Here is a 22,734-nt window from a genome sequence, read left to right on the forward strand (position 1 = left end):
TTTGATTTATTTATTTATTTTATTTATTGCTGCGCTTGTATACCGCTATTTCTCAGCCTGAATCGGCGACTCAATGCGGTTTACAACACTACAAAAATCACAATATTCAGTTTAAAAGCATAAAAACACATATACAATACAAATTATTGGGCCACCAATAACAGTCCAATTGCATCTCGTAACTGAAATCGCAATCCAAGCTCATCGTCCATGATTACCAGTCCTTTGATCATCAGAATTCATTGCATTGATTGTAGTTTAACTGTAAATGAAAGCAACTACAACTCCCAAATGACAAAATCAATCAACCCCCCAAACCCACCAGTATTCAAATTTGGGCATATTGGGTATTTGAGCCAGATTTGGTCCAGTGAATGAGAATACATACTGCTGCATGTCAGATATTTACATTACTATTCATAACATAGCAAAATTACAGTTGTGAGGTAGCAACGAAAATAATTATATGGTTGGGGGTCACCACAATATGAGGAACTGTGTTAAGGGGTCGCGGCAATAGGAAGGTTGAGAAACACTGCTGTAGTTGTTTTGACCATTCAAAGAGCACCTTCCTACTGTCAAGCAATCAAAGCCGGGCATTTCCCATCGACTATCATTAGTTGGCTAACAAGAAACCATAGTTAACAGCTTCAGAAGGAGCCAAGCCACAAAAAAGAGTAATCCAACTCATATCTTGAGTTGCTCCGATGATGTTAACCAAAGATAAAATAGGTGGCGGTGCTGTGAAGTGAATTGTGAAGGGAACTGCGAAAGAGTGGCATGCATAGCCCACAGGCTCACTTTATATTATGGCTTATTAAATGAAGTTATTTACTTTACCGATGGCTTAATTACATTATGTTTCTGCCTCAAACCATACCCAAGGAGGTTAACGCTAATACGGCACAGCCTGAAAACAGAAGCTTGCAGTGTAACTAAACAACACCTACATATTAAAACGTAATTAAACCACAATGAACATAATTAAAATATAATAAAAACAGCCCCCAAATAATTAAAACAATACCCTTCAGCAACAGACAAGTTTTTATGTAAACGGCTCACCTGGTAGAAGGAGAGCAAAGAATAAGACAACCTTGTTTCCACGCAAAGAGGTTTTGGAATCTAGGAATGGTCACTGAGGGTGGATCTACACCACCGTATAATCCAGGTTATCTACTCTGAACTGGATTATTTGAGTCTACACTGTCACATAAATCAGTTAAAGGCAGATAATCTGGAATCAGAAAATGGATAATACAGCAGTGTAGATGGGGCCTTAGAAAGTAATCTCTCAGTTGTGATGGTGGTGGGACTAAGAGAAGGGTCTCTCCCAAAGGTCCTAGGTCTTGGACAGGCTTATGCCAGAAAGAGCCAGCAATCCAGTCAAGCTATTGCACCATCTGAATCGTATGTTCTCTAGAACAAGTAGAGATCAGCAGTCTAGACTAAAGCTGAAGTTTCCAAAAATGTTGGCTGAGGGGTTCAAGGAATTATGCTCCCTTCACAACCACCAACTTTTTCAAACTGTGCTCCTTTTCATAGAACCATAGAATCCTAGAGTTGGAAGAGACCTCGTGGGCCATCCAGTCCAACCCCATTCTGCCAAGAAGCAGGAAAAGTGCATTCAAAGAATCCCCGACAGATGGCCATCCAGCCTCTGTTTAAAAGCCTCCAAAGAAGGAGCCTCCACCACACCCCAGGGCAGAGAGTTCCACTGCTGAATGGCTCTCACAGTCAGGAAGTTCTTCCTCATGTTCAGATGGAATCTCCTTTCTTGTAGTTTGAAGCCATTGTTCCATGTCCTAGTCTCCAGGGCAGCAGAAAACAAGCTTGCTACCTCCTCCCTGTGACTTCCTCTCGCATATTTATACAAGGCTATCATGTCTCTCTCAGCCTTCTCTTCTGCAGGCTAAACATGCCCAGCTCTTTAAGCCAGTCCTCATAGAACTTGTTCTCCAGACCCTTGATCATTTTAGTCACCCTCCTCTGGACACATTCCAGCTTGTCAATATCTCTTTGAACAGAGTGAGCTGCAGTATAGAAATGGAGAATTCATAGCAAACAGCCGGGACACAGATCAAAACAGCCTACTTTATTCCGAATATGTTTAGCTGTATTAAATATTAACAGCATGGAATTAAACTTGAAACAGTGAAAAATAATATATATAATCACTTTGTACCCATTGCTCAGAACTTTGGAAGGACCAGTCAAGTTTACTTTTAACAGAACCATCCATAAAATACTGCCTGCATCTGAATTCATATATTCATTAGCTGGAGACTCTGACCATTGAGGTGAGGGCCATAAATATCCTTGAGAGAGCTCATCATTACTCTCACTTGAAAAAATCCTTCTCTGCCATACGATAACAGGAAATTGAAACACTGTTCCCATCCTAAATATCCTGGTGAAATACTAATAGGTTTATATTTGTTAAAATTGTTCTTCATTGTAATTATTGTATGCTTTTAAAGTGTTTTTGCACTACAAATAAGATATGTGCAGTGTGCATAGGAATTTATTCATTTTTTTTTCCAAATTATAATCTGTCCCTCCAACAATTTGACCTGGCTCTCTGCTTAAAAAGTTTGAGGACCCCTGTCTTAGATTGAACACTAACATTTAGGAAACACTGTATGAACACCAAACTCAAAGGAGCTGCACACAATAACATCCTGCGGAAACTTATTGGCAGCGCATGGGGTGTAGACCCAAAATTAATATGAACATCAGTCCTGGCCTTGTCTTACTCAACTGCTAGGTATGCCTGCCCTGTTTGGCACAAGTCTGTCCATGTGAAGCAGGTGAATATAGCACTGAATGAAACATGCCGAATAATCACAGGATGTCTCAGACCTACACCTGTTTGTAAACTCTACAATCTAGCTGGCATTGCCCCCTTTTGTTGCTAACTGGGAAGTTGTTGCTAACTGGGAGAGAAATAAGGTTGAAAGCCATCCACCGCTTGACTATTAGCCTCCTCCCAGTAGACTCAAATCAAGGAAAAGCTTCATGAGAAGCACCACTCCTCTTAATGTTCCTTCAGTAACAGCAAGATATCCCTCTGGGCAGCTAAATCAGGAAATCCTAACTGGATCCCCGCCCCCACTCTCCATGAGGGTCTGTCTCCAGGGGCAAACCAAGAATGGGCAACTTAGAGGTTTCTGAACAGACTCAGAAGTGGAGTGAGCAGATAAAAACCTGGCAAAATGGCACTTAGTAGAAGAATCTTCCACCTTGTGTGACTGTGGAGCAAAACAACTTTGTATTTGTATGCCTGTCCACAATGCCCTACCTCATGCACAGAGAAAGAACTTGTTCTGTTTATGTTTTATAATGGTTATTCTGTGTGTGTTGGTAAATAAATGCTTTACATATGATGGAAATCACCCTGAGTCCCCTTGGGCAGATAGAGTGGTATACAAATAAATTATTATTATTATTATTATTATTATTATTATTATTATTATTATTTTACTGACACAAAAGCACAGTATGTTACAGCAAATGAGATCTATATGCTGGATTTTGTGTCAAAAAATCGCAAGTTGAACACTTCCCAAGCGTCTAGGACTGTGTGATGTATTTTCAAATGATGCGCGCAGATCCAAGTAAGGGTTATTATTATTATTAGCTGTACCTGCCACGTGCTGCTGTGGCCAACCTGCCCTCCCTCTTTCTCTCCTCCATTCTCCTCTCCCGCCTTCCTTCCCTCTTTCCTTCCTTCCTTCCCCCACTTTTCTTTCCTTCTCTCCTTCCTTCTTTCTCTTTCTCTTCCCTTCCTTCCTCTACTTTTCTTTCCCTTCCTCTTTCTCTCCTTTCCTCCTTCTCTACCTATTCTTGGACTGCAACTCCCAGCAGTCCTCCTGATCGATGGCTCTACCTACCTAATCTGTCTATCTGGAGGATTGCTGGGAGTTGCAGCCCAGGAATAGGAAATTAGAAATATGCAGCGATTGGGATGCTCTCAAAGAAATCCAAGGAGAAGAAAGCTTGCAACTTGGAAGAAGTGCATTTGGATCATCCTCCTCCCCCTAAAGGGCCTGGTGTAGGGGATGCTGGGAGCTGTAGTCCAGAAGAGAGTATGGATATGCTATTGTGTGTGTGTTTTCTGCCAGAGGGAGTCATTTTGTGCATGCATTGTAGCATGTTTTTGCTTTTTTTGGCTTTTTAAGTCCCTTCTGCCGTGTTTTTCAATGTTTTTTATGAGTGATGGTCACTCATTGGCCTGATAAGTATATTGTGTCGAAATTTGGTGTCAATTTGTCCAGTGGTTTTTGAGTTATGTTATTGCCACAAACTAACATTACATTTTTATTTATATAAATGATGATGATGATGATTTTGTCATCGTATCAGGAGTGACCTGAGAAACTGCAAGTTGCTTCTTGTGTGAGAGAATTGGCCATCTGCAAGGACATTGCCCAGGGGATGCCCGGATAATTTGATGTTTTTATCATCCTTGTGGGAGGCTTCTCTCATGTCCCCGCATGAGGAGCTGGAGCTGATAGAGAGAGCTCATTGCCTCTCCCCAGATTCGAATCGGTGACCTGTCGGTCTTCAGTCCTGCCGGCACAGGGGTTTAATCCCCTGCGCCACCAGGGGCTCCATGATGATGATGATGATGATTATTATTATTATTACTGTGTCATAACTCCTTACATAGTATCCCAATTGCCATCTGAATGAGTGGGTACTTACGGCACCTAGCACAAGCTCTTGCATTGGCAACCCCTATTTATTTATTTATTTTATTTATTATTTGAACTTATATGCCGCCACTCCCCTGGGGCTCGGAGTGGCTTACAAGAATGGCTAAAATCTAACACAATTTAAAAACAATGTAAAACAATTTAAAAACAGCAATCTCAAACATTAAAAGCCTGTCGAAACAGGTATGTCTTACATGCCCTGCGGAAAGCAGATAAGTCCCGCAAGGCACGGACTTCAGGTGGCAGAGTGTTCCAGAGAGATGGTGCCACTACTGTAAAGGCTCTGCGTCTCATTGCTGTTAGACGCAAGGTCTTGACACTGGGAATTTCCAATAGATCTTGGTCCTCAGAACGGAGGGATCTCTGTAACTTTGCCCAAAGTTACAATCTGGTGTCCCATACAATATCCTTTGTTCCCTATCTGTGGGATTTCTGGGGGCAACTGCCAGTCTAGTCTTGGGAAATGATGCCAGGCAAGAAGTTGGGCACCTTGGCCAAATCTTGTGTTAGATACTGTGTCCCTCCGCCACTTCTTTGTCCCCATTCCTCCCTTCCAATTCTATTTCCTGATCCCATTTCTATGGGTGATTTTTTAAGCAAGGTGCACAGATTAAATGCAAAACCAAGGGGAGGGAGAATAGAATTTTAATTTAATCAACCGTCTGCAGGAAAATTACCTGCCAGCAATATAAAGTGTGTCTCGAATTTTCAACATCAGTTGAAAGTCCAGCCTGTGTTGGGATTCGTTGCCTGAAGGGCGTCCTTTAAATACTGGATACTGCCTTGAATCTGCAAGTAAAAACAGGTTACGCCATCACTCAGGATTACAGAGCTAAAGAATCAATAGGCTGCATTGATTAGCTGCACATACCGGGAGGGGAAGGGTTTAGACTAAATTCCTTGCGTAATGCTTTGAATATCAATGAATAAGAGATGGCCAGCATCAGCAAAGGCACTTAAACAACAAACAAACAAACAAACAAACAAACAACCGCAACTTCTTGCAGCTTTCTTTATTGCTTTCCTTTCCTTTATATGAAAAAAGCCCATTAAAAAATTAAAAATTAATACGGGATATTTGATGCCGAAAGGAGAATGAGCAAATCAACTTGGCAACTTTCACTCAACGACAACAACAACACAGAAAATGGCAATTAAGCCGCATGTTTAGTGCTGTCGGTTACTCACAGTGGTAGTCAACAATGTTAATGGGGTCGTCGTCTTCTGGAAAGCTGACAGCGTGGCATCGGAAGGTGGTCAACAGCACTACATAGGCAGGCAAAAGCAGAGGCCTCATGGCTGGAAGGTGTGTGGGTAGGCAGGAGACAAGCCACTTCTTGGCAATAGGATTTACCTGCAGGAGAATTAATTTGGTATTTCAAAATTCATGAAAAATAACGACACACACAGAGGTTGATTCCCTTCCAGCACCCCAGCCAGTGAGTGACTCCTTAATGCCTACTTTCTGCTTGCAAAAGACGGAGTAAATTATGTTGCGTGAAAGGTCCCTTTGTGTTTGTAGGCAGAAAAAAAGTGTTATGTGACAGCCCTGATTAAAACTTTTCTGCGACATGTTGACGTTTGCTAATTTTTTCTCTTTTTTTTGGTGCTAAATTTACAAGTAGGTTTCTTTTCGGGAGGTTACTGATGAATGTCAGCCCGACTGAATCACAAGGATTGCAAACAGAACATGTAGCCTTGCTGACTTGGCAGGAAGGCCGGGAACGTTGGGATTAGAATATTAATTAAATTGCAATCTCTTTTCCTTCTCCGAACTAATTGCCACATGGCCCCCAATAAAGCCACTGCCTGTAAATTAACCAAAGCTCCTTTGCAAAATTCCAAGCACATCCCGTCCATCGAAACTCGGCGCCAACTCCTTTCCTTTTACCTTGAGGGCTGGCTCTCTTTTAATGGGGAGAAACGGGTGTTTTGAGCATCCAAATACTTGACACCTCAACTCTCGACGCAAGGCTATCCAAATCAGATCACAGGAACAAAGCGAAATTGCACTTCATGGGCTTTTGTGAATTAACCTTCTGTTTGCAGAACTGGCTGCAAAGACATTTTGCTGACTGAGAGGATAGGGCAAGATGGTTAAACCCTTGTGCCGGCAGGACTGAAGACTGACAGGTCACAGGTCCGAATTCGAGGAGAGTGCGGATGAGCTCTCTCTGTCAGCTCTAGCACCCCCAACAGATGGCCATCCAGCCTCCGCTTAAATTGATTGCTTATGGATACTATGTTCCAAACCATGTGCAGTTCATGGTTGTATTTTTCTGACTTTAAATAATAATAATAATAATAATAATAATAATAATAATAATAATAAGCCCCTGGTGGCATAATAGGTTAAACCCTTGTGCCATCAGAACTGAGGACCAACAGGTCGGAGTTTCGAATCCGGAGAGAGTGCAGATGAGCTCCCTCTGTCAGCTCCAGCTCCCCATGCAAGGACATGAGAGAAGCCTCCCAAAAACATCCAAGCATCCCCTGGCCAACATCCTTGCAGACGGCCAATTCTCTCACACCAGAAGCGACTTGCAGTTTCTCAAGTCGCTCCTGACACACACACACACAAAACTGGCAATGGGACAGGGTCCACTGGAGCCCCCCATAGCACAATGGGCTAAACCTTTGTGCTGGCAGGACTGCTAAATGAAAGTTTGAATCTGGGGAAGGGGTGAGCTCCGGTCTGTCAACTTCAGCATCCCATGCGGGGAAATGAGGGAAGTTTCCCTCAGGACGGTAAAACACCTGGGATTCCTCTGGGCAATGTCCTTGCAGATGGTTCTTTCTCCCACCCTGGATATTCCACAGATATATATGCACTCCACTTGCCTCACCTCTAACAGATCTCTGAAGATGCTGGCCACAAATGCAGGCAAAACATCAGGAAAGAATGCTACTGGGAAATATAGTCTGAAAAACTCAAAGCCACATGATATTGAGACTATTGAGGTTGGAGTGTTGGGATTAGGACTCCAGAGACCAGGTTAGAAACCCTATTCAGTCTTGAACAGGTCCCACTCTCTTAAATAAATGTCACTAAGACAATCTATGATAAGATTGCCTAAAATCTGAATCAACTTGAAGGCACATATGAATGACAACAACAACAATAAATCTAATAATGTCTATTCTGATCAGTCCTACTTCTCAAACAGAATGATCCTATTGGCACCACTAAGGTTGGCGTGACTCAGTGGGGCAATTTATTATATTACCACATGGACCTACATCCATACCAGGCCTCTATCTACCTACCTACCTACCTACTTACCTACCTACCTACGAGGGTTGAATGAAAAGTAATGCCTCCACCTTTGTAACTCCTCAAGAGATGACAGTACTGGTATGCGGCAGGTACTGGCTCAGTAGACTCTCCTCTACAGTTCCATTTTGGTGGGAAGCCTTAGCATTGAAAGGTTGTGTTGTTAGAGTGCAAAGTATGGAACCCTGTGCAGATGGTCGGTCAATGCGACTTAAGTAACATGCAGTCATTGAATTCTTGACAGCAGAAGGTGTGACCCCAAAGGAGATTCATCAGAGAATGTAAGTTGTTTATGGTGATTGTGTTGATGTGAGTGTTGTGCATCGCTGGACGAGTAAGTTTAAAGATGTTAAGGTGGGAACATCTCTGACTTGCATGACAAACAAAGATTTGGATGTCCTGCGACAGCAACCACCGAGTTTCACAAGCAAAGGTTGACAGATTGATTCAGGACAATCATCATATCACTCAGAGAGAAATTTCAAGCATAATCAGCATTTCACAAGAACGTGTGGGCCACATTATTGTTTTGCTTGGCTATTGGAAGATCTATGCACAATGGTTGTGGAAACAGTGTCGACTTCTTCCATAATGGCTTCAGAAAATTGTTCATCATTGGCAGAAATGTATCCAATTGTCTGTTGATTATGTGGAAAAGTGAATAGTGGTAGTTGAAGAGCACATTCTAAGGGTTATTTCTGCATTTGATTTATTAAAATATTCCCATCCAAACCCAAGTAAAGAAGGCGGAGGCATTACTTTTCATTCAACCCTTCTATCTATCTATCTATCTATCTATCTATCTATCTATCTATCTATCTATCTATCTATACACACACAGTCATACATACACACACTCAGCAGCAAAGAAAGCAATAGAACATTGGAATTGGGGAATTATGACAGTTCTGACCACATCTTATGAGCATTACAAAGTTCAAAAAGCACATTACCATAGTTTTAGTTTGTATCTACATTAATACATTCAAACACAATTCCTGGTAGTAGCATTAGGACCTCAACATACACTGTATAAGGCAGTCTACTTAATCATACTGGGGGAAATGGTGAAAAAGTGGGAAAAGATTAGTAGAGCTACAAGTGGAAGAAGAGGACATTTATTTCCCCCAAATCGAGTCTCTGAGGGAAGGTAATTGCACAATAAATGCTCTCTCTAGGAGAAGGGAGCAGGGAACAGCAAATGGAAAGGTGGACACTGAAATTGAAATAAAGCAATTAAAGGCTGAATCTCATCTTGCAGTTTGATTCCCATTCCTGAAGAGACTAAAAACTAAATCAGAAGTTCACCCAAAGTTTATCACTTGGATTATTTGAGAAGATGTCGGCTCTTTCTTGATATTTCCATCCAAAAGACATTTGCGAACAAAACACCTTTCAACGGCGAAGTGCTGATTATTTCCACTTAATTAAGTTCTCAATCACGATCCCCAAGGGCTCAGAAAACCACTTCTTACATACACTTTGGAACTGCTTGTGAAATGACCTGGAAAATCTGAGATGCATCATAAGTAAAGTAATACTTTGTGTCGGCTTAAACATGTATGGCGGACCATTTCAGCGAGGTTGTTTGACAGTCCAAGAGAGTTTCCTAGTTTCCAACAGACCTCACCAACATCTGAGGATGCTTGCCATAAATGCAGGCGAAACATCAGGAGATAATGCTTCTGGAACAAGGCCATACAGCCCAGAAAACTCACAACAACCCAGTCCAAGAGAGATTGGTAGCCAGTCTCCAGATACAGGATGACATAATATGAACATTAACGCTTCTTAGTCATTATTGGTACAATTACCTAATAACGTCTACATATCCCATACAGAGAACTGACCAGTAGATAAGTGGGACCTATGAAAGGAACATAATTTTGTAATAACAAGTATATGTTCAAGTTAGCATGAAGATTTTGGTTTTTTCCCCCACGTGGGAAATATATGGAAATTTGGGAAATCTCCATAACCTTTTGGAGATGTTATCTTCGTTGGAAAGGCATGACTTGCTAGAATCATAACCTTTTGGGAAAAATTTGGGCTGATGGTTTGGAGCTTACCCCAACCCGGGCTTGAACAGTCAACCTTTGGATCAGCCAGATTTTCTGCAGCTGGCGGTTCAACCCACTGTGCTAAAGCCCGGCCCTTTTGCCACCCTAGTTCCTTTTTGGAACTAGGCTCTTGTGGTCTCTTCCAATTATGATTTTATAAGTTGACATGTTAGTTAGTTGGGTGTCTTCTGAACTTACTGACTTGCTGATTGAGTGGCTCCTGTTCTACAATTGATCGCGGTCTATTATATCTAATACGCCAACTTCATGAAAAGACCACACTCAAAGTAAGATGCAACACACAGGGCCACCTCACTGAGGCTGTTGAAACAGGCAAGGGTGTCAAGCAAGGCTGCATCCTGGCCCCTTTGTTGTTCAACTTCTATATAAACTCCAAAGTGGACCAGCTTCAAAACATGGACTTCCAACCCCAAAAGCTGGCGGAAAAACACATCTCCATCCTGCTTTATGCAGATGATGCTGCTGTACTCTCTAGAACACCCATTGGGCTCAAAAGAGCTCTGAGAGCATTAATACAACATTGCAACACAGATCAGCTCCAACTTAATTACAATAAAACCAAAATCATGGCTTTCGCTAATAGACCCAGGACTTACTCTTGGAGCATAGATGGTCATAACATTGAACAAGTCACGTGCTTCAAATATCTAGGTGTAGTCCTCCAATCTAATGGTAGCAGAAGAGTTCATGGGGATCAAGTAGCCAACACCGCGCAGAGAAGCTCAATTGCCATTCTTAAATATCTTAAGTCAAGAGGGGGCCACTTTACACTGGCAGCACTCAAACTATTTGAAGCTAAGCCCAACTCTTGTATGGCGCTCAGCTGGGCCCCTTCCCCAGTTTTTCCCCATTAGAGCTGGTTCAGTCAAAGTTTCTGAGATCGGCCTTGCAGGTACCAAAATGCATTTCTAATGCCACCCTGCAACTAGAGACAGGCTTAATGAGGGTGGAGGCCAGGGTGTGGGTGGCCATACTCAACCTCTGGCTCAGACTATCCTGTGCACCCCTTGTCTTGCCCCACTAACCATGAAGGATGACTTCCAATCCACATGGAAGCAGGAGGTAGCATCCAAAATCTCCTCATTGGGATTTTCTCCAGGTCTACTACTCGCTATGGATTACAATCAAGCCAAAACACTTATTAAACAATGTATCACAGACACAGAGCCACAACTCTGGCCTCCATTCCAACCTTCCTTATCAATGAAGACAGCAGATATCTTGCTTCCTCTATGGCATATTTAACAAACTTAGAGGTTCCTATACATCAAAGGGCTTTCACGCTGGCTCGATGCCACGCTCTCCCATCAACTGGAAGATCCCTTTCCCAGAGAGACTCTGCCTCTGTGACTCGGATCATGTAGAAACAATAGAACATGTGCTCCTTCAGTGCCCGTTCTACAGGGATATCTGTGCCAGGCTTATCTTACCTTTGATATACAAGCACCCAGGACAATTTTATACCTCCCTGCTACTTGTAGATACTAATTCAGCTACAACCTACAATGTTGCAAAGTTCTGTGCAGCAGCATACAAAATCCGTCAGTTAACGGTGTGTCCAGTAATCACCTTCCCTGAATCTACAATTTGGTGATGAATCTGTGCATTGTATGTTTTACTCCTTCCGCTCCCTCACCCATATTGTGCTCCAGTAGTTATATTTATATTTTTAATGTACTAAACTTACCAAGTGTGTATGAAAATGCAACTTCTATTTCCTGCACTGGTCTATGACCGAAATAAATGATTTGATTTGAATGGTCCCTTCCAACGATGATTTTATAAGTTGACAGATTAGTTAGTTGGGTGTCTTCTGAACTTACTGACTTGGCTTGCCTAAGGTTTCCTGTTGAATTTCACTGGGTTGGGATTTGAACAGAGTTTTGGACATTTTTGGACAGCTCCAAGAACCTTCTCATTATGTGATGGCAAAAATGTAGTCCAAGTGAGACTTGGCTTAAGTTCTGGATCTGAGGTTTTCCCAGGTCACAACTTCATTCTCCAGATGTCGTGAAATTGTCCATTTTACAATTTCCATACCATTCCTAGACCCTGGAGATTTTTTTTTGAAAGAATCAGATTTTTTCTTTCTTTCTCCAAAGATTTTCTGTTGGAGAATATCCCAAGTTGTACTCGGGTTAAACTATTTGGTGGTTTTGGTTTTTTTTTTTTTAAATCACCACTTGTTCAGGTTTAGTCATTCTGGTTTGTTTACATTTATTCATTAGCAATTTAATGCAAGATGCTTCATCACTGGAGGCTGTCAGGGCGAGAAACGACAGAGGGAAAATGCCAGGAATCATTAGTGCCTATTAGCCAGTGCTGCTCATCAATCTTGGCAAAGAAGGGCAGGCCATCAGTTCTGGACTGGTGGACCTGAGCTGCAAAAACATCATTAACAGCTAGGAATGCCTCTTTGTGGGCCATTTCTTAGTGGCAAAATAGTCCCTTGCACTCTTCCTTCCCAGGCGGTACCCACATCTGAGCCAACGCCAGCATGACCTCACACCAGGGGAAATGGGGTGAGATCAGCCTTGCAATGATTGCCAATTTCAAAACCCTATCCTGAAGTGACTTGTAAATTGGCCTTCATCTAGGGCAGTGTTCCTCAACCTGGGGGTCGGGAGCCCTGAGGTAGCTGCAAGGTGATGTCAGAGGGGTTGCTAAAGACCATCAGGAAACACAGTATTTTCTGTTAGTCATGGGGTTTCTGTGTGGGAAGTTTGACCCAATGTATTGTCGAAGGCTTTCATAGCTGGAATCACTGGGTGGTTGTAGTTTTTTGGGGATGTACTAGAAGCATACTCTCCTGACATTTCACCTGCATCTATGCCAGGCATCCTCAGGGGTTGTGAGGTCAGGAGAGAATGCTCCTAGAACATGGCCATATAGCCCAAAAAACCTACAACAACCAAGTTTGGCCCAATTCTATCATTGGTGGGGTTCAGAATGTTCTTTGATTATAGGTGAACTCTAAATCCCAGCAACTACAACTCTGTAGTATCAAGGTCTATTTTCCTCAAACTCCACCAGTGTTCACATTTGGTCATATTGAGTATTTGTGCCAAGTTTGGTCCAGATGCATCATCCTCAAACTAAGGCCTAGGGGCCACATACAGCCATCCAACAACATTTACCTGGCCCTCGCTCAGGGTCAACCTAAGTCTGAAATGACTTGAAAGCACTCAGCAACAACAACAACAACAATCTTATTTCATCAGCCAAAAGCAGACCCACACTTCCCATTGAAATACTAATAAGTTTATATTTGTCAAAATTGTTCTTCATTTTAATTATTGTATTGTTTTTAAGTGTTTCTTTGGACTACAAATAAGATATGTGCAGTGTGCATATGAATTCATTCATGTTTTCTTTTCAAATTATAATCCAGCCCGCCAGCAGTTTGAGGGACTGCAACCGCGCCCTCTGTCTAAAATGTTTGAGGACCACTGATCTAGGTGAACTATCACTCCAAAATTCAAGGTAAATACCCACCAAACACTTCTAGTATTTTCTGTTGGTCATGGGAGTTCTGTGTACCAAGTTTGGTTCAATTCCATCATTAGTGGAGTTCAGAATGCTTTTTGATTGTAAGCGAACTATAAATCCCAGCAACTACAACTCCCAAATGACAAATTCAATCTCTCCCAACCCCACCAGTATTCAAATTTGGGTGACAGTTATGAAGTAGTAACAAAAATAATGTTATGCCTGGGAGGGTCACCACAACATGAGGAACGGTATTAAGGGTTCGCGGCATTAGGAAGAAAAACACTGACCTCTATGGCAAATGAGTTGCACATGGTTTCAAACAGTATTTGTGACAACAGTCCAAATTTTGACTAGTTATGGGTCAAGCCTCTAAAAGTGGAGGGGGAGCCAAGGTGGTTCTATGAATGGATAAAGAAGACATGGAAGACTTCTATGAGTTTGTGTCTACCGTGGTTCCACACATCATGCTCTGCCTACAAAAGGAGGGTCATGATGGACCCTCCTTAAATATCCTTCTAAGATTGCCAGATTGAGAGATGGTTGCATAGAAGAGGGAATATTAGTACGTAATGATTGTTATCCAAGCAACATCACAATGATCAAAGGTGCAGGAGGTATCTCGGGTTTCATTCTGGTGTCCCTATTCCCCACCCTTGTCCTGGAGTGGCCTCATGGCAGTCATGTAAGGTCAAGCAAGACTTCCATCTGTAGCATTACAGTATTTGTGGCAAGTGCCAAGTGGGGATGTTTTGAGTGGACAAACAAGCACCTCCTTTGTCCTTTCCTGTTCCTTGTTGGATGGAGGCAAAGGGCCAATTTGCCCCCTCCAGGCCGCTACCACTAGTATCCCATAATACTAATTTTTTTAAAAAATTCATACCTTAAAATGGCACAACACCATATCCTGACACCATTTTGAAAGGAATTCCAATTAAAGTTGAAAATGTAAGGGGTTGCATATTTCTATGCATTTGCAAAGCTTTCTATGTGATTTCAGGGCAGCACTTCATTGAAATTGCTTTGAATTATTTTTATTTTGGGACACTTGGGAGGATTGTCAATGGCTTCTAGGGTTGCATGTAGCCAGACCTTCTATAAAAGGTAAAGGTTTTCCCCTGACATTAAGTCTAGTCGTGTCCGACTAAGGGGTTGGTGCCCATCTCCATTTCTAAGCCGAAGAGCCGGCGTTGTCCATAGACATCTCCAAGGTCATGTGACCAGCATGGCTGCATGGAGCACCATTACCTTCCCGCCAGAGCAGTACCTATTGATCTACTCAGGGGCGGCTCAACCCATTATGCAAAGTAAGCATTTGCAGTATAGCTGATTTTGCCCAGGGGCGCTCTTGAGGCACTCTTGGGGGAAAATAGACCTTGACATATGTGAGTTGTAGTTACTGTGATGTATAGTTCACCTACAATCAAAGAGCATTCTGAACTCCACCAATGATGGAATTGAACTAAATATGGCACACAGAACTCCCATGACGAACAGAAAATATACATCAGTGATTGGTTTGGGGGGGGGGGGCAAAATACTGTTTGCTTACCATTGAAAATTACCTAGGGCCGCCTCTGGATCTACTCACATTTGCATGTTTTCAAACTTCTAGGTTGGCAGAAGCTGGGGCTAACAGTGGGAGCTCACCGCACTCCCTAGATTCAAACCACCAAATAACTTCTATATCCCTGTTGAATATATTCCAGTTTATGGCAGAGTTTGATCATAATGACTTCCAAATAACTGTGTCACCTGTTAACTGTTTACAAGACCATGATTTAGGTGCCATATACTGCGTAGGGTTAATGCAGTTCAGCGCCACTCAGGATCTGTAGTTTGGTGAGACACCAGCAGATTTGGCAGAGAAGACTGAAGATCTTGTAAAGCTACAACTACTAGGATTCTACAGGATGGAACCACAGCAGTCAAAGTGGAGTTAAACTACAATAATTCTGCGCTGTGTCCACACCCAAAGCTCCAATTGTAAAACAATTTAACAATTAAGATCAAGGTTGGTCTATTATTGTAGTACATAATAGTTACTTTCAAATGTTACTTTTAAATACACTGTAAGGGGCATGATAACAGTATTTTTTCAAGTTTGTGTTACGCTCATCAAAGAAATAGCAGAAAGAAAGAAATAAGTAACAACTAGGGAGGAAGTGACATAACAGTATAGCCTTTTATTTGTAATAGTTAACCAGAATGAATAAGTATTTAGACATTGTAACAAGTCATTAGAATAACAGAATAACAGAGTTGTAAGAGACTACATGGGCCATCTATTCCAACACCCTGCTATGCAGTGAAACCAATCAAAGCACCCCCAAGAGATGGCCATCCAGCCATTTGGGATATGTAGTTGCTGGGATGCATAGTTTACTTACAATCAAAGAGCATTCTGAACTCCACCAGTGATGGAATTGACCAAACATGGCACACAGGATTCCCATGACCAACAGAAAACACTAGAAGTGTTTGGTGGGCATTGACCTTGAGTTTGGAGTTGTAGTTTACCTGCATCCAGAGAGCACTGTGGACTCAAACAATGATGGCTCTGCACCAAACTTGTCACGAATACCCAATATGCCCAAATATGAACACAGATGGAGTTTGGGGGAAATAGACCTTGACATTTGGGAGTTGTAGTTACTGGGATGTATAGTTCACATACAATCAAAGAGTGTGCTGAACACCACTAACAACAGAATTGGGGCAAACTTCCCACACAGAACCCCCATACTTAAAGCTATCCAGTCCAAGTCCCTTCACCAGGGCAAGAAAATGTAATCAAAGCCCTCCTGACAAAGAGTCATCAAGCCATAGATATAGATAGATAGATATGATTCACACACAGAGAGATATACTATCATAGATTTGAAAGGGACCCCTAAAGAAGGACAATGATATGTTGCATGTTCCAGAGTGGGCAAACCAGACAATCTCCACATCAACACTGATGAAGAAACAGCAAGAAATACCTACAACAACCTGTGATTCCAGCCATGAAAGCCTTCAACAATACTTTTTAATTACTTTATTTTCCAGATCACCAGACTGGGCCACAGCAACGCGTGGCAGGGGACAGCTAGTAAATAAATAAATATTTCCAATTTACTATTCCTGGACTGCAACTCCTAGCAAAGATAGATAGATTAGATAGAGATAGATACGTAAGTAGATCGATCAAGAGGATTGCTGGGAGTTGCAGTCCAAGAATAGGTAGAGAAGGAAGAAAGGGAGAGAGAGGAAGGGAAAGAAAAGATGGGGGATGGAAGGGAAAAAGAAGAGAAGGAAGGAAGGAGAGGAAGAAAGAAAGAAAAAAAGAAATGGAAGGAAAATGTGTGGCGGGTACAGCTAGTAAATAAATAAATTCCCAGCCCTGTAGAGCTCTTAGCTGATGTTTTCCAGATGAACCCTGGCTCTGTCAGGGCAGAATAGCTGCAAATTTGCCATCTCTAATATCGAGCAGACTGCCTCCCAGGAGTTAATGGCAGGACCAGCTCCATCCATGGGTATCTGTTTTGGCACCGCTTGAACAGAAAGATGGAGTAGATAGACTTTTGATTTGGTCCACCAGACACAGTGACCCTGCATGAGGCAAAAGAGCCCACAGAAGTTTTTTGAGACGCGATCACAGCAAGAACACCTTGAAATTTCATCAAAACAGCCATCTTTGTAAAACAGTGCAGTCTAAGATGCTAAATCCGAAAGTGAATTACTCAGAAAAACCATTTGCCTCGCAGCTTGCCGATGGTCAAGGCCCGACCTCAGAGGACACCTCCCGACAAAGCCTCATTAAAGACCTCCTGACTGGAAGGGTGAGATAAAACCTTGCAGCAGAGACAAAAATTTCATGGGAACAGGAAGGTGAGATTCTGCCTCCCTTTTATTATTCCTGGTAATCTCTTTTAAATAACACTCACCTCTTGCTCTCCTATTCTGTCACGGGAAGTGCCTATAACTGCAAAGAGAAAGATCTTGCCTTGTGCGAGAGATGAAAAGTCTGATCTAGCCAGATAAAGTCGGCAAACCCTCTTCTGTAATTTAAGATGGAGGAGGGGAAATCTGTCCATTAATGTTTGAGAAAGGAGAAGGGAACAGGAATATGTCCACAGATTCTACCCAGATGAGGTTACGTGATCCATTAAGTAACAGGCTCAGTCACCCTTGAACTGGATGCAAACAGAAACACAGGAGACGGCATTTTAGAAAACCTTATTATTGGAATAACATCACAGAAGCTTGGAAATATTGTGTTCTATGTTACTTTGGGTTACAATATGAATGGGTTCCTGAATTAGTAAGCTCAACAAATATCCCACTTATACAAAAATTAGAAAATAATAGATATATAGGTAGAAAATAATAGAGTTCAGCGTATAATTGTATAAACTTGTTATACTGTTCAATTTCAGAATAATCACAAACAATATTATATAAGTTTTTGTATAGTCACTCTGAAATGGTATCAACTAGGCTTGGGTAACCACGGAAAAATTTGGAGCTCGGAAGCTCCAACTAGTCCAACGCTCGGCAGCCATGATTTTAACAGGAGCGGAGCGCAGGGAGCATACAACCCCCCTGTTGCGCCAACTCCACTGGCTACCGATCTGCTACCGTGCTAAATTCAAAGTGCTGGCATTGGCCTTTAAAGCCCTAAACGGTTCCGGCCCAAGCTACCTATCTGACCGCATCTCTGCCTATGACCCCACCAGGACTTTGAGATCTTCTGGGGAGACCCTGCTCTCAATCCCGCCTGCTTCTCAAGCTCGGCTGGCGGGGACGAGAGATAGGGCCTTCTCGGTGGTGGCTCCTCGGCTGTGGAACGCCCTTCCTACAGACATTAGACTAGCACCATCTCTAATGGTATTCCACAAAAAGGTGAAGACCTGGATGTTTGTGCAGGCGTTTGAGTAATTTAGTGCAATCTGGTAATGGAACATAGGAATGGAACAATGGACGACGAACCTGGACTACGTTTGGATGATGAGAAGATTGGGTACGGTTGTTTTTTGTAATAATTGTGCATTGTAATTGCTTATTGGTAATTTATGAATAATGTGTTAAGTCAATTGTTATATGTTGTATGGAACCACTGCTGTTTCTACTGTTTTTACTGTTTGTGAACCGCTGTGAGTCGCCTTCAGGCTTGAGATACAGCGGTATATAAGCAAAGTAAATAAATAAATAAATAAATAAACTCGTTTTGTTTTTAGGGGGCCCTTGCGTTTTGTTTTTTTTAATAATTCTGAAATTTTCCTTTAAAAAATTTCGAAATTTACAAAATTTCGTAAAATTACGAATCGATGCGTTAATGGCGGACGAGATTGCGCAATATGCTAAAAAAAAACCCTCCAAATGGGACAGGAGGAACTTCTGAAGCTTCCCTCTCCCTCTGTTGTTGACTGTTGGTGTGATAAAACAAACAACAACTATAAAACTTGCACCAGACATGCGAAAATAATTATGAAATAATTATGAAATAATTACGAAATAAATTGAAAAAAATTGTTTCGAATCTTTATTACTCCTCACACAATTCCTGCATGGCTCAATATTGGATCGTAAGCTAATTTAAATACGAATTACGAAATTAACGAACGAAAGCCTAGTATCAACTCCGTGTCTTCTTACCAAGAAGTATCAAGCCGTCTGCCATGTTGCAATGTTTTCTCTCCCTCCCTCTCTCTTTCACACTATCTCTTTCTCTTTCACACACCTTCTGTATCATTTCACTGACCAAATGCACATACACACCCATGGTCAGAGATTTTTAACCAAAGGAAATACCAAAAGTCCATAACAACAAGGGTGCTACCGCCAAGTATCAGTGAATCATACACGAGACCAACACATTTACCTGAAGCAAGCAAGTAATGATACTGAAAAAATGGCTGTCACACAAATACAACCGAAATCTGAACAGATGGTTTATCCCCAGAAATCTGCTGCTCAGGGTGAGGAAAGTGTAACTGTGGGTTCCATGAATGTCTAGCTCTCCGTATTCTCTCATATGCCAGTGGAGTTAAAAAAAATAGGTTGTAAGCTACTTATGTTGGAGTATTTCCCCTGTATATAGCAGGACTCTTCTGGTAAATATGTTTTGATCATTGCAATTAGGCCCACTAAATCTAAATGTGGACATCAGAACCACAGCAATGCTTAGCTTAGAGCAATGAAAAAGAAACAGCTTGTCATAAAGGAAATAAACCCAAGTCTTCCTTGGAAATTAGCTAATTTTTTTCACAGCTGAGTTCCAAAAATATCGGGTCAACCAAACAGAAAACCTACTGATAACAAGAGTGAATCATCCTGCTAGCTACAGGGCTGCTGTGATGACTGCCAATCAATCGCAATTTATTATTTCATTATTCATTTACTATCACTTACCCTGAGTGCCACAATTACAGCACATCAACCTTTGCTCTTAATAGATCAACCAGTGGGCCATTTCAGTTCAGATTCAACTGATCTTTTTCTCACCGCTAGGTCCTGAGATTTCGGGGCCATCCTAGGACACCAAGGATGATGCCTTGCAACTTCCTAGGGAACAGGTCTTGGTGATGTTACAGGGCTGTCCTTTTCCAAGGTAACACCGTTAAGCATGATGTGCAACTGTAACTTTCTTAGAATCAACAGTCCATATCCAAAGCATATCTCTGCTCTGAGAGTCTAGAACAATAGAATCATAGAGTTGGAAGAGACCTCCCAGGCCATCCAGTCCAACCCCCTGCCAAGAAACAGGAATATTGCATTCAAAGTACCCCTGACAGATGGCCATCCAGCCTCTGTTTAAAAGCTTCCAAAGAAGGAGCCTCCACCACACTCCAGGGAAGAGAGTTCCACTGCTGAATGGCTCTCACAGTCAGGAAGTTCTTCCTCGTGTTCAGATGGAATCTCCTCTCTTGTAGTTTGAAGCCATTTTTCTGCATCCTATTCTCCAAGGAAGCAGAAAACAAGCTTGCTCCCTCCTCCCTGTGGCTTCCTCTCACATATTTATACATGGCTGGCTATCATATCTCCTCTCAGCCTTCTCTTCTTCAGGCTAAACATGCCCAGCTCCTTAAGCCGCTCCTCATAGGGCTTGTTCTCCAGACCCTTGATCATTTTAGTCGCCCTCCTCTGGACACATTCCAGCTTGTCAATATCTCTCTTCAATTGTGGTGCCCAGAATTGGACACAATATTCCAGGTGTGGTCTAACCAAGGCAGAATAGAGCATGAGGAGCATTACTTGTAGGTTCTAGGTTCTAGACACTAGTAGAGTCTAGACACTAGTAGAGTCTCTGTCTAGTCTCTAAGCATACTGTTCCTGCTGGCATCTGAACACAAACGTCTCTATTTATTTATTTGCCCTATTTATACCCTGCCTTTCTCTACCTCGAGGGGGACTCAAGGCGGCTTACATACAGGCAATGATTCAATGCCATTAAAACACATACAATTCCAATAACATTAAGATAAAATTAAATTAAATTGAAATGAATACATATTAAGCATTTAAAAACATGTCATTCTATACTAAAATCCCGATGTCCATAATCATAGTCCAAGCCATTCCAGTCATTGCGCATATTCCAAATTTGTTATTGCAATACACAATTCTACGAAAGTCTGACCACAAAGCCAAGTTTTTACTTTCCTTTTGAATGCTAGGAGGGATGGGGCTAATCTAATGTCACTGGGGAGGGAGTTCCACAGCTGAGGGGCCACCACTGAGAAGGTTGTGGAACACTGAAGTCTAAACTGTACTCACTTCTAAAGCATACAGTGTACATAATGAAGTCTCTACATTGACAGTCTAATTGTTTCTGAGATTTAAAATGAAGTCTCAGTCCTTAACATGTCCAGTTCTGATCACATGGTTTGCATATACAATACAGTACGCAATTATATACCTAACAAACAACTAGTGGAGGATTTATTTATTTATTTGCCCTCTCAGCCCTGAGGCGACTCGGAGTGGTTCACAAATTGGCAACAATTCGATGCCTCAACAATTATGACAAGTAAAACAATCATAAAATTGTCGAAGGCTTTCATGGCTGGAATCACTAGGTTCTTGTGGGTTTTTTCGGGCTATATGGCCATGTTCTAGAGGCATTTTTCCTGACGTTTCGCCTGCATCTATGGCAAGCATCCTCAGAGGTAGTGAGGTGATATCAGTGGTTCTCAACCTCACTACCTCTGAGGATGCTTGCCATAGATGCAGGCGAAACGTCAGGAAAAATGGCTCTAGAACATGGCCATATAGCCCAAAAAAACCCACAAGAACCTAATCATAAAATTCTGTTAAAAAGCAATAGTATACAATAAAATATAAAAACCGTACAAAGCCTTAAAACATTATCTTGAGCGTCTCCATGTCAAGCCATTATTCCATTCTGTCATCAAGTAGTTCCGTGATTCTGTAAAAACTATGCCAAATTTGGGAAGGCCTGCTCAAAAAGCCAGGTTTTCACCTTTTTTCAAAAAGTCAGGAGGGAGGGAGCTGATCTTTTATCTCTAGGCAGGGCATTCCACAGTCGAGGGGCCACCGCTGAGAAGGCCCTGTCTCTCGTCCCTGCCAGATGCATCTACAAGGAAGGCGGGACTGAGAGCAAGGCCTCCCCAGAAGATCTTAACATCCTAGATCAGTAGTTCTCAACCTGGGGTCCCCAAATGTTTTTGGCCTACAACTCCCAGAAATCCTAACAGCTGATAAACTGGCTGAGATTTTTGGGAGTTATAGGCCAAAAACATCTGGGGACCCCAGGTTGAGAACCACTGTCCTAGATGGTTCATAAGGAGAGATATATTCGGATAGGTAAGTTTAGGGCAGTGGTTCTCAACCTGGGGTCCCCAGATGTTTTTGGCCTACAACTCCCAGAAATCCCAGCCAGTTTACCAGCTGTTAGAATTTCTGGGAGTTGAAGGCCAAAAACGTCTGGGGACCCCAGGTTGAGAACCACTGGTTTAGAGCTTTATAGGTTAAACGCAGCACTTTTAATTGTGCCCGGTAGCAAACTGGTAACCAATGGAACTGGCGCAACAGAGAAGTTGTGTGCTCCTTGAGTGCCACTCTGGTTAGCAACCTGGGTGCCACTCGTTGGACCATTTGCAGCTTCCGAACAGTCTTCGAAGGCAACCCCATGTAGAGTGCATTGCAGTAGTCTATACGGGATGTA

At 42.1% G+C, this 22,734-nt stretch overlaps 1 protein-coding gene across 12 annotated transcripts in view; it reads right to left on the reverse strand.

Annotated features, from left to right (window-relative positions):
• SEMA6D (semaphorin 6D) overlaps positions 1-22,734 on the reverse strand; it is a 589,599-nt gene that overhangs the window by 41,451 nt on the left and 525,414 nt on the right. For all 12 annotated transcript variants that reach the window (XM_060755299.2, XM_060755293.2, XM_060755296.2 and 9 more), the window contains 2 exons: positions 5,907-6,072; positions 5,396-5,507 (listed from right to left, as the gene is read on the reverse strand). In XM_060755299.2, coding sequence (XP_060611282.2) covers positions 5,396-5,507; positions 5,907-6,015 — 221 coding nt within the window. In that variant the 5' untranslated portion in view covers positions 6,016-6,072. The remainder of the gene's footprint in view (positions 1-5,395; positions 5,508-5,906; positions 6,073-22,734) is intronic.

Source organism: Anolis sagrei, chromosome 9, assembly GCF_037176765.1.
Source record: "Anolis sagrei isolate rAnoSag1 chromosome 9, rAnoSag1.mat, whole genome shotgun sequence".
Taxonomy (NCBI): Eukaryota; Metazoa; Chordata; class Lepidosauria; order Squamata; family Dactyloidae; genus Anolis; species Anolis sagrei.